The sequence below is a fragment of the Eleutherodactylus coqui genome, chromosome 13 (genome assembly GCF_035609145.1).
Source record: "Eleutherodactylus coqui strain aEleCoq1 chromosome 13, aEleCoq1.hap1, whole genome shotgun sequence".
In the NCBI taxonomy this organism is placed as follows: domain Eukaryota; kingdom Metazoa; phylum Chordata; class Amphibia; order Anura; family Eleutherodactylidae; genus Eleutherodactylus; species Eleutherodactylus coqui.
This window is the reverse complement of record NC_089849.1, coordinates 74,058,170-74,077,201: the sequence shown is the minus strand read 5'-3', so window position 1 is coordinate 74,077,201 and position 19,032 is coordinate 74,058,170. Positions and strand designations below refer to the sequence as shown.

The 19,032-nt window shown below is 43.2% G+C and overlaps 1 protein-coding gene across 2 annotated transcripts; it reads right to left on the bottom strand.

Annotated features, from left to right (window-relative positions):
• Nucleotides 1-408: 408 nt before the first annotated feature.
• On the bottom strand, nt 409-17,938 carry LOC136588036 (interleukin-27 subunit beta-like). Of its 2 annotated transcripts, none has more exons than XM_066586934.1 (6): nt 17,693-17,938; nt 9,328-9,567; nt 7,937-8,054; nt 6,608-6,786; nt 3,872-4,035; nt 409-2,298 (listed from the first exon to the last, which is right to left on the bottom strand). In XM_066586934.1, exons 1-6 carry the CDS (start codon nt 17,757-17,759, stop codon nt 2,104-2,106), a joined length of 963 nt encoding a protein of 320 aa, XP_066443031.1. In that variant the 5' UTR covers nt 17,760-17,938; the 3' UTR covers nt 409-2,103. The 2 variants fall into 2 exon arrangements, with proteins under 2 accessions (XP_066443031.1, XP_066443032.1); XM_066586935.1 differs by lacking the exon at nt 17,693-17,938 and adding an exon at nt 12,418-12,623.
• Between the last annotated feature and the right edge of the window lie 1,094 nt (nt 17,939-19,032).

The window sequence follows — 19,032 nt, the reverse complement described above, 5'->3', positions numbered from 1 at the left end:
TGACAGCTTATTCTCAAAGTTGGGTTTAATGCTTCCTATGAAACCTCTCGTTAGCTCCTTGTTAATAGATTACATTATCATCTTGCTTTATTAATTAGATGAAAATAAAGAACAATTCCAAGCGTCTTCAGGACAGAGCCTATTTGATCGTTCTATACTAGCGACTCTCAAAACTTTACAGATACTGGCAAGGGGTTGCCTCTCCTCTCAAACCACTCTATCAGATTGATATACCTGCAGATCCAGCCATCGGTATTTTAGATAATACAAATTCTGTAGATAGATATAGCCAAAGTGTCAAAGTTTGAACCTTTCAAAGATGATCATGGGTGCCAGAATATTGGATGTTTTCAAGATTTCCAACACTGGATGACTGAAAGTAAAAGATCATGCCGAATGTATCAGAAATTGGTTTATTTGAAGCAAAAGAAAAATTAACACATACAAGAGATGAAAACTATCTCTGTTCATATATAGCAAATACGTGTTCCCAAATGGAGGGCTAAACACAAATAAAGGAAAAATAGAAGAAACTTAATCAAACAACATTATATAGGGTGCGTATGTAACCTTATTAATTATTGTAAGTTACGAGTTGTAACTTTCTCTATGGAAATAAAAAAAACATACCGCTTAACCCTTTCCAATCCAATTTGTATCCTGGTTTTCCTAGGGGGCTTACTCTTTTTCTGCCGTTATACAATGGCGCTATCTGCTGGCTAAAGCCAGTACTGCATGAGGTGACACGTTGGATAGACTCCGACAGCAGAGAGGCTGGAAATATACAGTAATAGAACCCCGACGGACGTCTTCCAACATCAGAGCTGTACAGCCTTAAATCATAATGTCGTCAGACGTCAGACAGTGGATTGGAAAGGGTTAAATTACTACTCCATGCAGGAGAAACAAACATAGTGGCATAAAAAAGGCATACCATATACACTATAGATTAAGATAGCAATTGTTGTAGCGAAAGGGAAAAAAATAAGCAGAGCATTAATAATGAGCAAAATGTTGAAAAGTACGCTTCAGCCGGTTTGCTGAACCTTTGCACAAAGTTTTTGGTACAAATTAGTTTGAGCAGAACTAGAAGTTCGCTAAAACTGGTATATAACACGAAGACCCATAAAGCCCTGAATAACACACCCAATGTTATACAGGGCTTTTATGTCTCTTAGGGTGCGTTTACACGAGCGTAGGCGTATTTACGTTCGCACGAGTGCAGCGTATAATCGCCAGAAAAAGCGTTTTTCGACGATCACGACCAGAGCTAGAAAGCGTATTTTCGTTTGGTCCTACTTTTCAAACGGTCTTTTCGGCCATCGAATATGCGTTGGCGTGTATTTCGGTCGCATATGTTCCGGGTTTTTTTCGGGTTGCCGTTTTTACGCGCCGTAAAATCGCCCGTGCGAACGAATACATTGGAAACCAACTCCTCAGATGGTCACGTTTATACGATTGGGCGCACAAAACGCGCCGTTTATGCGCTCGTGTGAACGCACCCTCAGACAGTGTTATACACCAGTGCTCAGGACTGGTGATGAACGAACCAAACCAGTAGAACCCTGGTTCGTGTAAAACTTTGCTAAAAGCTCAGTTTGGGTTCATACTGAACCAAACGTTTAACAAGGATTGACCCGAAACAGGGTTCTACTGGCTTGGGGTACTTAACATTACATAGTATATAGAATATGAGTGTTATTGGCCATAATAATTTATGTAGCCCAGAATTGTGGACCTTTCATGCTTTGTATCCTAGAGGTGATTAGGCATAAATAAAACGTTAATATATGAAAAGCTTGATGCTTTTAGGTTTGACATGAAAAGGTTTGTAATATTATTAGGTGTGGCCCATTTTATAGGGCATCTCTTCCAGTTTTTTGTAAAAGTTACACAAATGTAGAGTATGAAGGGATCTGCTCCTATAAATCTCTGAAATGCAAGTTTCCTGGTTTGCTTGGAAAGTAATGAAAGTCATGGTGAAGTAGAGCTTGGTCATCAGTAGAGTCTGTACAGCTGTTTCCTCTGTCCCCTTGCCCTGTCAATAACTTCTGTACGTTGCATACAGTAAGTCTTATTTACAATGTTTGAAAGCAGGAACAATCAATGTGTAACTTTGCTTAAATGACGTGGAAGACATTTCAAATCATATGGTTGCCACGGCCGACTAGTGACCACTTCACTCCAATCACTGTTGTGTCCCAAGTCCGTAATATCTTTGGCAGCCACTTGAACATAAACAATGGACCCCCGCCGAATTCCAGTGAGAACTAAAGAGTTTTGCTCATAAGGTCCAACCTGCGAGGTTGTAGAATAAAAATGCAAATTAATACAAATAACATATTTGTGCTAAAAATATATATATAAATCTTAGTAGTTTTCTATTTTGGCTGGGCCATGGATGCAGCTATACAGTAGAAGGAGCAGTTGACGCATAAAGCCTTCTGCTACATTATAGATTAAAGATGGCCATTCACAGAAGTTGGCTGAATGTACACATTGTGGAGAGCTAACCGCTTTCTCCCCTGACTCTCCATAAGCATGCATGTTTCACTTGGCCAACCACACGTTAGGTAGGGAGAGAGAAAAAAGCCGATGGGTTTACAAGGCAGCTTGAAGCCTAATGAAGGCTCCCAGGGCTGCCATGTCTCACCTTCTATTAAGCTCTGCCCGTGTCAGGGTTTAATATACGTGGGTCAGGAAGGGTTTTATTTCTTCATAAGGAGAGCACCTAGGGTTTAATGGACTAATATTCTAAATACAATATACTGCACTACTGACATAATGCAGAATTTTGTACAGGCAATTAAGTAATTGCAAGTTCATACCCAATGGGGTAAATAAATAAAGAATTTCCGCAAAAAAAAAAAAATTAAAAGTTAGGAATAAAATCGTAACATTTTTCATATAAAAATAAACATAATCGGTGTCTAAAAAAAGTCTAAAGTATTAAAATACTGCATTAGTTCTACCACATGGTGAGCATCATAAGAAAAAGGAAATCGAAAATGCCAAGACTGCATTTATTTTGGGCACCCAATATACTAAGAAAAGTAATACAAAGTAAATAGGAGGCAAAATAGCAGCAGCTTATAACTCTATTCTGCTTGTCTCGAATTTCACTTTGGTAAGTTCATCAGGGGCTATTATGGATACTAGCCCCAGATATAGGCAACGAGTCAAGACTCAAGTAGAGCAGAGTAGGAAAGTTCTGTTTAGTTTAGTTTTTATATGAGCTCTTTGCGCTAAATGTCTGCTTATAATAGTCATTTTATTACATCCAGACTGTCTTTCAGTGTTGGAAATGTAGAAATCGCTTATACCCCTCCTCCTCTAGAACCAACAGCTCTTCCACACCACGTCACCACTGACAGGGGGGGGTGCGGTCATGTGACAGCCCCATGGAACGCAGCGCTGCGTTCCACGGACCATGCTAAGATGATGACTTCATCAAAAAAGGCCAAATAGCATCCCATGGACGGATGGGCAATTGAGTGAACACACCAATAGGAGGTATGTGTTTTACATAAATACTATGGCTTTTTATATATTTTTTATGCTTGAGAAAGGCCTGTGATCAAGCTGAAACGCGTTGCATCCTAATAAAAGATCATTTCCTTGTTCTACCTAACGATTTTGCCTGCCTTCTAGGATTCAGGGGTGCCGATTACAAGGCAACCCTGTAAAGTAAGTGGTCAACTTTTCCCTCCTGCTATACTCCTATATCATCTTATCCTCACTATTCTAGCACTGGAGTGCTGGTAATTTTTGTTATACTTTGTTGTTGTTTATGGGGCTACAGAGATAGTAATACCTAAAGATTATTATGCAGCATAATATGAAGACATTCTAAAATGGTTCTGCTTCTTACCGTTCTGTAGGATGTAGAACCAGTTTTTGTGTAACGGACCTGGTACTTCAGTGGAAAGATATCTGGGTATGGCCAAGAATGTGGAGGCTGCCACTGTATATATAATTTCTTGCTTTCATGGCATATAGGAGATATGCTGAGATTCACAGGAGGATCTGGGCGTACTATTAAATAAAACATATTAATCATACAATAGTTTGTAACCTTTAATAAGTCTACTAATACCATTACTAGTGCTATGAGTGGAATTACTACAACAACCAATATTACTGACCACAGATAATATGCCTAAAGGTCCATTTACACACAGATATCTTTCAAAAGATTGAAAGATAAGCGGTCGTTTTGCATAAAAGTAAGTACTGATTGCTATTAGTACTTATCAGCTTCATTTGCATGCAAATGAGCTTCTGGGAGTTGTTACAGAACTCAGCAAGAGGTCTGAGCTCTGTAATTAGCTCCATTGTTCAGCCGCGGGCTCCCCTTGGAGAATTCAGCACCATGGACAGCAGACACAGCCTGTGGTCCTGCTAATCAGCTGTTTTGTGAGCTAGGGTGAGAGAACTGAGAACAGCTGTAACAATGTTATCAGATCTTCGCTGGCAGAGCACAGCATGTGTCCTGCTTATCAGCTGTTCTGCTGGACCACAGTTTTCAAGCAGAACTGAAAACTGTCTAGTCATCAGAAAACTGAAAGATGGGCACATTTAGACACAAAGATTATCCCTCAAAAGACGGCTTTTGAACGAATTTTGAGCGATAATCGTTGTGTCTAAATGAGGCTTAATAAACATATATACAGCGTGGTCTTAAAGAGGAGTTAAAAATTATACGGTACAGTGAAAAGACAGTATGTTTCACTTTAAGAGACAATTTTTTCCTATTATTGCTTGGATATGCAGCTATAATGTATATATGTTTTTTTATGTTGAACTGTATTACGCTGTCATGTATGGTGCCATGCACTAACCGTCTTTAGGTCCTGGGTTGCCCAGACTAGTAAGCTGAGGTACTTGATTGTGCTGCCATGCCCCTTCATGGTAGCTGGAAGTGAGAATTACTGATTTCTCAGTGGACAGAGAGGAGCTAATAGGAAGTTGCAGAAAATCAAGTGATTGCCGCAGCCAATGAGAGTTCAAGAACGTAAAGATATTTCCTGTGACATCATCTGTCACAACAAACCCTGGGACTGCATTGGGTTGCAGCACTGGATCCCAGCAGCTGTGGAGGAGTAAGCATATCTGTGTATTATTTTCACACGTGGGGTCCTATTAAAAAGGGGCGGTCCAGTAATCCAACAGCCAATTTAAAGTAATTGGTTGCTAAAGTCTAGCTACAGGAAGGACAGCTTGCAAGGCTATCTGCAGACTGCTTCTGAAGTGACATGGGCTAAGTGTGCTGTCAACCTTGGGAGGAGCCAGTTTTGGGCAGTCTACTGGGGCTGTGAAAGATGTCAGCCTGTATGGAAGCCAATGTGGGTTGGGAGATACCGTATGATAGACTCAATCCTGGAGGAGGCTGCAGCTGGGTTTAGAAGGAGCTATGTAGGGTGACAGTCCTGGAAGGATTAGTGGCAAGCATGTTGAGGGAGATTGGCTTTCCTGGGGCCTGCAGTGTGGCCTGGTTGGTTTGGTCCTATGGTGTAGTGGACTGAACAGGAGTTTATGTGTGTTCGGTTGAAAAAGGGCTTTCAGTAAAAGGGCCAGGCATAGCGGTTACCCTACTCTTGTTTGAGTCCAAAACAATCTGTGATATAATCGTAAACTGCAAATTAACATTTAACAGTGACAGAGAATGATATGAGGACGACACTGTTTTCAGGTCTAGGGAGTCAGCATCGACCTGTTTGAAGTTATAATCTAATTATCTTCAACCTTCAAATATTCTACATCAGGATAACTGACAAGTGTATTAGCACCACCTAGAGTGCACTGCAACCACTAAGATTATGTGGCTTATAGGAGACCTGCAACCATCAAGTGTATTTGTGTTAGGCTGCATTCACATGAACGTATATCGGCTCAGTTTTTACGCCGAGCCGATATACGTTGTCCTCGTGTGCAGGGGGGGGGGGGGGGGATGGAAGAGCCAGGGCCAGGAACTGAGCTCCCGCCCCCTCTCTGCCTCCTCTCCGCCCCTCTGCACTATTTGCAATGAAAGGAGGCGGGGGTGGGGCTAAGTTCCGTGAATTAGCCCCGCCCCACCTCTCCCCATTGCAAATAGTGCAGAGGGGCGGAGAGGAGGCAGAGAGGGGGCGGGAGCTCAGTTCCTGCTCCTGGCTCTCCCATCCTCCCCCCCCCCCTGCACACGAGGACAACGTATATCGGCTCGGTGTGAAAACCGAGCCGATATACGTTCGTGGGAATGCACCCTTACTGTCATGTTCAAAAAATGAAAGGTAAATCTTCTGTTTAACCAATAAGTTCTAATACTGTTCCTTTATTTTAATAAAAGAGTAGTGGATTCTTGAAACAAATACCAGCAGATGTAGTTAAAAAATGAACAGTAAATGAATTTAAAGGGAACGTGTCATCAGAAAGTAACATTTTTCTTTTAAGTTTATTTTTTTAAGAATTTTTTTGTGATTTTATTTTTTAGTCACAATCTGAATTTAAAAAAAAACAAAACTAAAATCCCACATTACTGTCCTGCGTGGATATTTTGATATGCTGAAAAATGTATACATACAATCACATATACATGACTATATCCCCCCAGTTATTCTATGAAACTCACTGATGTTCTCCACAAAGAAATAGTCAAGCTGGGTAATTGATCCTAGCTGGTTGAGAGCGGTTACATTAAGAACGTAAGGAAACTCCTCAAACATCTTAAAGTTACTTATCAGGCAGCTCTTTGGATTCATTTCAAGCTGAGTACATTTTTGAGGTGCCTCTGGACCGATCAAGCCCAACCTAGAAATAAATTCCCATGTATTAGATGAATTAATATTTTTACTCAGACCTAATACAAATGTGAATTGATCCTAAATACAATTAAAATCAAATATCTTATCTCAAACGATTCAGTTGGAAATTTGGTTCCATGTTTGAAGCTTTAGTATAAGCACAAGTAGCTTTAGAATCTGTCTAAACCAATAGATGACACAGTGGTGCACTGATAGGGTGGTGGAAAGAGCTACTGATGGTGGCATCTGAGGGGTTAAAAAAGCAGTCGGGTTTCTACAATAAAAATAAAAGATGCAGCAAATGTTACAAAATACTAAAAAAAAATACTATTAATAGAGATGAGCGAACGTGCTCGGCCCCGCCCCTTTTTCGCCCGAATACCGCGATTTTCGAGTACTTCACTACTCGGGTGAAAAGTACTCGGGTGCGCCGGGGGGCGGGGAGAGGCGTGGCGGCATGGGGGGTAGCAGCGGGGAACAGGGGGGAGCCCTCTCTCTCTACCTCTCCCCTCCACTCCCCGCTGCAACCCCCCGCGCCGCCACGGCGCCTCCCGAATTTTTTCGCCCGAGTAGTGAAGTACTCGAAAATCGCGGTACTCGGGCAAAAAAGGGGCGGGGCCGAGCACGTTCGCTCATCTCTAACTATTAACCCTCCTGTGCTCCAGCAGACCCTCTGTTCTGTTTACAAGCAGGCAGTAGGTTAGCATTGCAATCAATCAGTGGCCTCTGTGGTCACATACCAAGAAAGGATCCCAGGCAGGTTAGGATAGACTAAGGCCACTTTTAGGTGACTGTATTTTAGCTCTGTATTCGGTTCGTATTTTGCGAACTCATGTAAGTCTATGTAGTATTCACATGGCCGTGACTTCCGCTCCGACCTCTGATAGGTCAGGGTCCCAAGCGACAGACACCAGCCGATCAACTATTGATGACCTATACTGAGGTTAGCATGGGTGCTAAGCAAAAGCAATCTTTATGCCCCATCACATACTCAAATGAGCAACGTTTCGACCCTGAGGTCTTTCTGAGATGTGGAGATGCGAAAACTGAAAAACATGCATTGTTATGTAGAAAAATTGAGTTGCTGTTCAATAAATAGTTGGCGTTACAAAATACGGTACTTCTAATTCATTAATTTGGCAAAAAGAAGACATTACCTGTATGTTGTGAGGAAAGTGGTGGGTAAGTTGGTATCGGGCTGGAGTTCCCAGGTACATTTTATTTTCTCTGGGTAACTTGAGGACCAACATTGGATGTGGAGCTTTTCTGGAGGAACTAGGTAGACCATAACATTATCCATAAAGTCAGTGTAATAAACTATTTACATTCTAAATAGGATTATAAGGATACTGGCTGTGTTGTCATGCTGAATCAGGACTGGGGCGACATCACAACATCAGCCTTGGCACATGCCCATTGTCCTTATAGCACCAACGGGGACACTTCTTTGCTAGTATGAGGATAGATTGGTTGGCTGGGAGGTATGTATGCCAGTCAGCCAATCAGCTTATATTTGTGTATATTCATTCTGGCTCCTCCCCACAGGTATACTCTGAGTCTGAAGGTGCTTTTGGTCTTGTGGGCGACTTCTTGTCCTGACCTGTATTTCCTGTTAAGGTAAGTGGGCTGGAGATTTATTTAGGATGTTGAACATCTTACTCCCTGAATTGTTTTGGTTTAAGATTAGAGATGAGCGAGTATACTCCCTAAGGCACATTACTCGAGCGAGTAGTGCCTTAGCGAGTATCTCCCGCTCGTCTCTAAAGATTCAAGGGCCGGCGCTGGTGACAGGTGAGTTGCGGCGGGGAGCGGGGGGAGAGAGGGAGAGAGAGATCTCCCCTCCGTTCCTCCCCGCTCTCCCCCACCGCTCCCCCCGCTGGTCCCCGAATCTTTAGAGACGAGCGGGGAGATACTCGGCTAAAGCACTACTCAGTCGAGTAATGTGCCTTAGCGAGTATACTCGCTCATCTCTATTTAAGATTTATTTGTCATCTTAATCTCTACACTGTTCTCTGTCATCGTCTAGGGAAAGTCAGGGTTGCCCCAGGTTCCTGATATGGGGTCACCCTCATCAGGGTAAGTGATCTGTTAGTAAGTAGAGTATTTCCATATCTTAGGGTTTCGGCACGAATCCTCCGTCCTCCCCGTTTTGTGTTTCCCTTTGACATTTTTGTGTTCTCTGTGTCTATGTTGTGTGTGTATATTTACTTGTTCTCTTAAGACGCAACAAATGCATCCAGGTCAAACACAACAGTCTATGTGAGAACAGATGTGTTCGGACAGAGAAGGGGCTAACAACAATCTATATTACGGTAGGATTGACATACAAGGAACTGCGGTGTGAGTGCAGTTATTTATGTCCCATTTGATACTGTGACTTTGGTAGCGTATTGTGGATTACTTGTTTTTGAAGAACCTCAGCTGTGATGGTCCTACTCATTACAATATTTCTATATATTGCAGATGTCAAGTAATTTTTTTTACATTTTTTTTTACATTTGGCCTCAACTGTATTTAATAGCATTCGAAAAAATAGGATTAAACTTACGTCCAAGTTGTAGTTCTATTAGGGATAAAGTCTTGTTGCTGTGATGACAACTGTAATTACCACTCTGGTGTTTCTTGGCATTTGTTAGAGTGAGATAGCGGCTTCCATTCGAAAATATATCCTCACCATTCCCAATCGTCTTCCCATTAAACTTCCATGCAACATAAGGAAAAGAAGTATCACAGTGCAGTACTATCTCTTTTCCTAGTTGTCCCAGCTGATGAGTAATTGGAATAGACACTGTAAATAAGGGAGGCAAATAGAATTTATTTTATTGATCAGCACTAGAGATGAGCGAGTATACTCGCTAAGGCACATTACTCGAGCGAGTAGTGTCTTAGCCGAGTATCTCCCCGCTCGTCTCTAAAGATTCGCGGGCAGGCAGGGGGCGGGGAGCGGCGGGGGAGATCAGGGAGGAACGGAGGGGAGATCTCTCTCTCCCCCTCTACCCTCCGCTACTCACCTGTCATCCGCGCCGACCCCCGAATCTTTAGAGACGAGCGGGGAGATACTCGGCTAAGGCACTACTCGCTCGAGTAATGTGCCTTAGCGAGTATACTCGCTCATCTCTAATCAGCACTCAACTAAAAGGTTTCTATATGTAGGTTTTATTTCATGGTTAGCCATGATAGCCAAGGCTAACAAATAGCGGCTATTTCAGTTATTATAACTAGGTGGTTCCAATTTCAATTTTTTTTCTGCATAACTCATATTAAAGGCGACATCAGAGAAGATCTAGAAACCATGCAGCTTAAAAATGCCTGGAATCTCCCATGGGAGGGTATTGCTGGAGGAACAAAAAGGCCAAACCTGCTTATCCTGCTGCTGCTGGGAGCCTCACCAAAGAGCAGTAATGATTAGATACTATTTTAATCCTCGTAATAATAAATTACATGGAACAAAACAAATGACTTTAGAAAAAAGTTCTATTACATTTCAATGTGTAAATGTAACACGAATTGAAGGTGTAACACATGACTCGGGTATGCCAGAGTGGTTATCTGCTGTAGCCCCATGACCTCAAAACCTTCCAACTCTCCAACTTCTCAAAATAACGACACACACATTACTTTCCGCCACTTTAGTACAAACAATTTAACATAAATTAATCCTTTAACCAAGCTCATTAATTAATTTCACCATCCACCAGAGAGGGGAGATCCTTGGAGCCCACAAATCTGATGCTTCACCATTTAAAGGGAAATATCCCAATTGCCTCCAACCGCGCTCCAAATGACTTGGAGACCCAATGGCTTTATAAAAATATAAAGTCCAACATCTATGCAAGGCCTCCCTCTTGTCAAAGCCAAGAAGCACCAAACACCTACACTCCCTAAAAAGGGGGAAGGTGGCTATCCACTCCCTGCCTCCCCCCAACCAATTTTATAACCAACTCCAAGGACTTCCCCACCCGCCAACCGCTGCCATGACATTTTGATAAATTCCCAACAACCACCCTCCCTCACACATTGTTTCTCGACCATTCAAACTTAACATTTTCCCCATTTAATAAACAATTTTAAAGTGTCAGAGGGTGAGTTTTCCATGAGTTCTTCTCCTAGACTGTGGATTACTGCACTTTTCTGACTCCTCCTATTTCCCCTCCTTCCCATCCCTTTCTCCTAACTCCTGTTAAACCTTTCCTTCCCCTCCCTGTTAACCCTGTCATGTGAGCCTCCACCCATGGCCCCTAGGCCTCTGTTATGGCCCTTACTTTACATTAATTCCTGAGATGACGAAGCTCTTACTGTCCAGTTGCAATCCAAAGTCAAAAACCCAGATTCAGAAATACTGAATTAGACTATTTTATTTAGATGCTTTGTGTCTTTATGAAATTATTTTTTTAGCATGAGGTTGTACTGCTCCAGAATAGAAAAGGCAGACCATGATATTTTTCTTTTAGACACAACGCGAATCACTCAAAAATCACTCAAAGCCGTCTTTTGAGTGATTCTCGTTCTGTCTAAATGCACGGACATCATGCCGTTTTCAGTTTTCATGCACGAGACGCTGACCGCTGAATTCTAGCTTGCTAGAATTGAGCGATCAGCTGTTATCAGCCGGCTGCACTGATAAGATTCTCTGTTCCTGTGTCCTGCTGTGAACTCACAGCGGGGACCCTGGCAGTCAGAGCAGAGAAGAATACAGCTGTTTGTTTATGTAAAGCAGCTGTATTCTTCTATTAGCGGCCACGGCTGTGTCCCGCTCCACTTGCATATTCTATAGTAGCTACTTAGCTACTATAATGTATGCAAAGATGATCGCTCAAAACTGTCACTCAAACTATCATTTGAGCGACTTTTAAGCGATCATCTATCAGTGTAAATGGGGCTCAACACTTCTGTTATGGTTGTCCAGGAATTTGGGCATTTCTTTTATTGATGACCTATACTTAGGATAGGTCATCAACAGATGATAGGCAGGGGGTCAGCCAATCGGGATCCCTGCTGATCAGCTGATTCCCGACGCCGCTGTCTGTATGGTCAGCTCAGGAAGCAGATAGTACTGGCAATATTGCAGCAGCCTGGTTTGGCATTGCAGGCATAGCTCTCATTGAATTCATTGGAAGTTGAGCCTGCAATACCAACCCAGGCCACCACACTACAGACAACGCCGTCTGCTTCCTGCATTGTAAATGCTGACAGCGTCACTGGGAATCAGCAGATCAGCAGCGATCTTGAGTGGCAGATCGCAGACGATCATCTAATGATGACCTATTCTACAGATGGGTCATGAATAAAAGAAACCCCTCAAGTCCTGGACAGTCCCTTTAACCCCTTAACGACTGCCCCATCGGGAAACTACGTCCTCAGAAAGTGGGCCTTAATCCTAGAGGACGTAGTTTTATGCATCCTCTTTGGATTGATGCCCACTTGCCTGAGGACGTGACAGCTCCATGGTGTCGGTGCCCGCAGGTAGCCGACAGCATGGAGCTGTCATCCCAGGATGCGGGCAGTCCCCCCCGGCATTGCGATCGGCGCTAGCCAATGGCTAGCGCCGATCGCAAAAAAGTAAAGAAAACTGTCAAAAAAGTTAGTTCTTCAGCTGCCCTGCTGGATCGGCTCCACCAGGGCAGCTGAAATTACTTACCCGGCTTGTCGGCGGTGTCCCACGGAGATCTCGTCCTCCCGGACCCGCCGGCGGCCTTCTGCGCATGCGCGCCAGGCGATGACGTCACGCGCATGCGCAGAAGCCCAGGAGCCCCCGGCAAATTTAAAATCTCCTGGCTCCCGGCTCCTGAAGGTAGCCGGGAGCCAGGAGGTGTTACCGGGGACCGCTGTGAGCGGTCCCCGGGCCCACGATCGCCGCTATCGATTAGATAGCGGCGATCGCGAAAAAGTTGAAAAAGTTAAAAAAAAGTAAGGTTTCACCTCCCCTCATGGATCGGATCCATGAGGGAAGGTGAAAATACTCACCCCCGGTCCTCTGCGATGTCCCGATGTCCCGGGACCCGAAATCCCGGTCTGCGCATGCGCGCCCGATGATTGACATCGGGCGCGTGCACAGAGGGGCTCGAGCCCCGGGAAATTCAAAATCCCTCTGCTCTTGGCTGCCATGTGTAGCCAAGAGCAGAGGGATGTCACTGGGGACATGATCACTGTCATCCAATGGATGACAGTGATCATGTAAAGTAAAAAAAAAAGTGCAAAAAGTTAAAAAATAAAAATAAAAAAGGGGTAAAAAGTAAAAAAAAAAAGTGCAAAAAGTTAAATTAAAAAAGTTTAAAAAACTTGCGTTTCATCTCCCCCCACGGATCATATCCGTGAGGGAGGATGAAATGACGTACCTAAGGCCCGCGGATTTATCCGCGGACCTTACCCCAGCTTCTGCGCACGCGCCCGTCGCCAATATGGCAGGCGCATGCGCAAAAGCCGTGGTAATTTAAAATCTCCCTGCTCCTGGCTACAAAACTTAGCCGAGAGCCTGGAGATTTCACGGGGGGCCGCGGTGAGCGGTTCCTGATCACGTGTTCTCCGTTATCCAATGGATAATGGCGGTCACGTAAAAGTAAAAAAAAGGTGAAGGTTCATCTCCCCTCACTGATGCGATCGGTGAGAGGAGATGAAACTTTTTGCCGGAGGCCTCCGTATTTGCGCCCCGACACAATCTTCTTCCGTGAACGTTCCCGGATTCTGCGCATGCGACCGCCTGCAAAACATCGGACACATGCGCAGGAGTCGGGGAGCCCAGGAAATTTAAAATCTCCTTGCTCCCAGCGACCAACGGTCGCCGAGAGCCTGGAGCAGTGACGGGTGGCCTCGTTGAGCGGTCCCCGGTCACGTGTTAAAAAGGTAGCGATCTACCTTAGCCTGGTCTCACATGACCGGATAGGAATTACGGATTCCGCATGCGTCTGATCCGCGCTAATGCGCAGATCAATCGCATTGGATTACCCAATTCCGCTCACATTAGTGGGTCGGAATTGTATAATCCACTCACAGAAAAGAGAACGCAGCAGGTTCTATTTTACCGCGGATATCCGCAACATAGAGCCCATTGTGCTCCATGGTCGCGGATATAGCCGCAGCCCATACGCAACTACCTTGTATACGGGCTGCGGGTACCCGCGTCATCGCTAAGCGACGGTGCGGAAAATACAAACAAAAAAATATATATATACTGCGTATGACCGCCCGTGTAAGTACGCAGTTATGCGCAGTACATTACGCGGCCGTACGCAGGGTCACAGCCGGGCTCACAGATGGGATCCGCTGTGGACCTCCGCAAGCAGATTCCACCTATGGCTGCGTGACCCCGGTGTTATTCAGACCGCTACCTGTGATACGTATTTTACAAGAAGCCCCGGGAACGCTCGCCTTCCTGCAGTTCCAGGAGCAGCTTGTTTAGCGTCTTCTGTGTGAGACCGCCGCATCTCATTAAGCTTACGGAGACTCACGGAACGCCACTTTTTACACCCCATACCCACCACTGAGGGCAAGAAATACCCCCAAAAAGCATGAGAGGAGGGGGGATACACGGTTTTATAGCCCCATGTACCCATCCCAACCAGCCTCCGTAATTACCCTTGTCTTTGGAAATATTACACAGTTCACATTATTACTTTTATCTAAGATTTGGGGAACGCCGAAAAGGGTGCGGAGTGTGTGTGGGGCGTGGGGGGGAAATTTTTTTAAGGTGTCAATTTTTATTCCGTACAAGTGGGCAATAGGGCCTGGAATGTATTCAGTTGTGCCCTGAAATCCAACGGGTGTTCCCTCCATTATAGGCCTTGCCATGTTTCCTGTAAGTAGATTAGGGCCACAATGGGTATGTTTCTGAACACGAGATAAATGGGGGGATCCATTTTGGGGTGAACGTCTTCATTCCTATGTACACTGTACAAAAAAAACTGTTTTTAAATTGACAAAATTGCCAAAAAAATGAAAATCGTAATTTTTTCCTTCTGCTTTGCTTAGATTTATTCAAATACTGTGGGGTCAAAATACGTAATACACCCCTAGATGAATTCATTAAGGGGTCTAGTTTTTAAAATGGGGTCATTTGTGGGGAGGTTTTATCGTTTTGGATGCTCAATGGCTCTATAAGTGGGCAATGGGGCCTGGAATTTATACCGTTGTACCCTGAAATCCAACGGGTGCTCCATCCATTATAGGCCTAGCCATGTGTCCTTTAAGTAGATTAGGGTTACAAGGGTTATGGTTCTGAACACGGGACAAACGGGGGTATCCATTTTGGGGTGAAAGTCTTCATTCCTATGTGTGCTGTACAAAAAAAACTGTTTTTAAATTGATGCAACTGCCGAAATAATGAAAATTGTAATTTTTCTCCTACTGCTTTGCTTAGATTTATTCAAAAATTGTAGTGTAAAAATACACAGTACACCCCTAGATAAATTCGTTAGGGGGTCTAGTTTTCAAAATGGGGTCATTTGTGGGGGCTCTCTGTCGTTTTGGCCGCTCAAGGGCTCTACAAGTAGGCAATGGGGCCTAAATCACCTTCATGCTAAATTTCTGTTCTGAAAGCCACCGATTACTCCTTTCATTTTGGGCCCCGTTGTGCATCCAGACAAAAGATTAGGGCCACAATAGGTATGTTTCTGAACACGGGACAAACTGGGGTATCTATTTTGGGGTGCAAGTCTTCATTTATGTGTGTGCTGTACAAAAAAAGCTGTTTTTAAAATGACAGAATTGACAAAAAAACGAAAATCACAATTTTTTCCTTTTGCTTTGCTTCAATTCTTTCAAAAACTGTGGGGTCAAAATGGGCAGTACACCCCTACATAAATTCGTTAAGGGGTCTAGTTTTCAAAATGGGGTCACTGGTGGGGGCTCTCTTTGGTTTTGGCCGCTCAAGAGCTCTACAAAAGTGCTATGGGGCCTAAAACGCCTTCAAGCAAAATTTATGTTCTGAAAGACACCGACTACTCCTTTCATTTTGGGTCCTGTTGTGCATCCAGACATAAGATTAGGGCCACAATGGGTATGTTTCTGAACACGGGAGAAACGGGGGTATCCATTTTGGTGTGTAAATCCTCATTTTCATGGGCTCTATAGGAAAAAAATATGTCTTTAAAATGACATATTTGCAAAAATATTAAATTTTATTTTTTCTCCTCTAAATTGAATTAATTCCTGAAAAAAACTGGTGGGGTCAAAATACTCATGACACCCCTCAGTGAATACATTAAGGGGTGTAGTTTTTAAAATGGGGTCATTTGAGGGGGTATCTATTATTCTGGCACTTATGAGCCTTTGCAAACTTGGTTTGGTGCAGGAAAGCAAAGTGTTCCTCAAAATGCTGAAAAGTAATGTTAAATTTGTATGTCCTCTAAATGGTTAAAAAAAAACACAAAAGTTTTTCAAGTGTGCATTCAGAATAAAGTAAACAGATGGAAATATATATCTTATCAAAAATTTGTACAGTATGTTTGGACATATTTGAGCGATTACGGTTGAAAATGTGAAAAAATGACAATTTTTTCAAAATTTTTCCAATATTGGTACTTTTAATAAATATACACAAATTATATCGGTCTCTTTTTACAACCTAAATGAAGTACAACATGTGGCGAAAAAACAATGTCAGAATCACTTGGATATGTAAAGCCTTTATGGAGTTATGCTACGTTGAACGACGCATGTCAGATTTCCAAAATTTGGCTCCGTCACTTAGGCGCAAACAGGCTTCGTCACTAAGGGGTTAACTTAGAGCTGTATGGCTGGCATTTTATAACAATATGTTTCTTTTGCACGGATCTTAGTCATTTAACCTCAAAAACTTTTGATATTGCAAATAAGTCTCCAAAGACAAATTACTAATGGGTTCCTTGGAGAAAATACTGAAAATACTTGACCCTGTACAATATCACTGGTTATGAATGTGAATGTTCGTGATCTGAAGCAATTTTGAGCCTATTTTCTGTGACCCTTTTAACTTACCATAACAAAACTCTTACCCACTGTGTCAACAGATGCATAAGCTATTGGTCCACTGAGCTACCTATAAAAATATACTTGTACAGTTGGCTTCCAAGGAAAAGGATACTTCAATGTCTAGATAATACAGTATATTTACAGAATCACTATACTATTTATGCAGATGGATTCTTGACCAGGGTATTGTAGATGAGGGTCTTGTAGATGAGGGTCTTGTAGATGGGTTTGACACTCCCCAATGGACTACCCATGCACCAATTCCCTTGTAACTGGAAAAAATCCACAAATACACTGTATGACAATGGAATATATTGGTCAGCTTTTACCATATTTGCACCACATCAACTCAGGGTGGACAAATATGTCAGGGTAACATAAACCACTAGTTCCTTTCTAAGGCCGCCTGCAGACGGGCGGAAATTCCGCGGCAGGATTTCCCACGGAATTTCCGCCCCTGGACACCTGCATAGGATTGCATTACAGCACGCAATCCTATGCAGACGGCCGCGGTTTGTCTGTGAGAAATCACGTGCAGGAAACAAACCGCGGCATGCTCTAATTCTGTGATTACTCCTGAGCGTTGTGCCAAGCCACCAGTTGTCTTCTTAATCTCTCCATTCACCCACGCCCACTTAGGCCGGCGGCACCTCCATAATATCTTGTACACTCTTAATCCATACGGCCCTTGCTTCTTGGCGCTACTTGTACCACACGGGTTTTGCGCCACCCCTTTTTCTATTCTGCATCTGTATAGCTTAAACAGGGACCTGATGATATAATGATATGATGGTGAAACTGTATATCATCAAACAAACACCATAAAGTTACCTGGGGGGAAATAGGATTAAGTTTGAAGTCTCTGGCACAAAAGCTTTTAAGACCCACCGTCTGTAATCTGATCTATAGTTATGCTTTTGCTTTAACCCAATATACACATTTTATACCCGTTCGTTCCTTTGTCTTACCTTTGCTCTCTAAGAATTGATAAGGAGGAAGCAGAAGTACTGCTGCAAGAGTCATTGTCCAAACCATTCTTGAAGAAAACAGCAACAATCTATTCAACGATAGTGAAAATACCCAGAAAATGAGATTCCGAAGAATGCCTAAAAATGGAACGTCGTTTTTTTTTTTTAGGTCCGTCTTGCCTCATTTAGAGCATTCTTGTTGGAGAGCGATGTTGTATATGTGAAGCTGGAGGTTTGCGACAGGAGATCCTCCTTCTGGTCAGAAACACTATTTGGATTCCGAAAGAAAGAGCAAATGGGGAAGAACCTTTAGCATTACGAAATCAAAAGTGAAACATCCTCATACTAAGATTTCCAGTTGTAGTCATGTGCTTTAGCAATTGGAAATCCCAAAGCATTAGAAAGCCTGTGGCATTTACAAGTGTGTTGCAAAAGTATTCACCGCCCTTAGTGGTTTTTCTGTGTTGTTGCATTACAATCTGTAATTAAAATGTATTTTGGGGAGGGCTTGTAATATTTGATTAAGACCGGTTTCACGTGGGCGTGTGAGTATTTGCTCATGCACGAGCGCCGCGTTTTTGTGGAACAAACCTTTTTTGTGCGTACATCAGCATACTTTACTGTATTTTTTGCACATGCAAGGCCAAAAAAAAAAAAAAGCACCAATTCTCCCAGCCCTGCTCCTGGAATGAAGCAGGAAAGCAGAACCCCGAGCACAGATGTAAAACCACCCTTATAGAGTGTTATATCCCCCACAAAAATCAACAAGTCAACAAAGTCTACAGCATGTATAATACTTCTCTCTTAGTAAAACATTACAAAGGTTAATTATGACAAAGCTGCATAGTCAACGTCTGAGACCCTATTAGTAAAATTTCACTATAATGCAAGTACTAAATACAGGAGGAGAGCTGAGAGGTTTTAAGTTTGAAACTTGCAAAATTGTGAATGCAGGCCTGGACTAATGCAGAATTAGTAACACAAAAGAATTGGCAAATCAGTTAAAGGGATAATCCTAAAATATTAAATTATCCCCTATCCACTGAATAGGGGATAACCCTATGATCAGTGGCGGTCTCACCACTGAGACGCACACCAATCCTGAGAACGGGGTTGCCATGTCCCCCTCTTCTCATCGCTGCGGGAATGCTTCTCTCACCCATAGTGATGTCACATTGAATGGCGCGATGGCCAAACATGCACCCTATTCATTTCAATGTGGCTGATGGAAATTGCTAAGCACTTGAGCTCGGCTATCTCCAGCAATCCCTTGGAAAGTGTAAGGCCTCATGTCCACGGGGAAAATCAGATCCGCTGCAGATTCTACATGTAGAATCTGC

Bases quoted from the DNA above. Each gene is read 5' to 3' on its own strand.
- LOC136588036 (XM_066586935.1), bottom strand. From the start codon at position 12,511: ATGCGCGTGACGTCATCGCCTGGCGCGCATGCGCAGAAGGCCGCCGGC. The intron at 9,568-12,417 runs GTAAGTAATTTC...CCTTATTTACAG, and splicing joins GGACACCGCCGACAAGCCGG to TGTCTATTCCAATTACTCAT. The intron at 4,036-6,607 runs GTGAGTTTCATA...TTTATTTAATAG, and splicing joins TTTCTTTGTGGAGAACATCA to TACGCCCAGATCCTCCTGTG.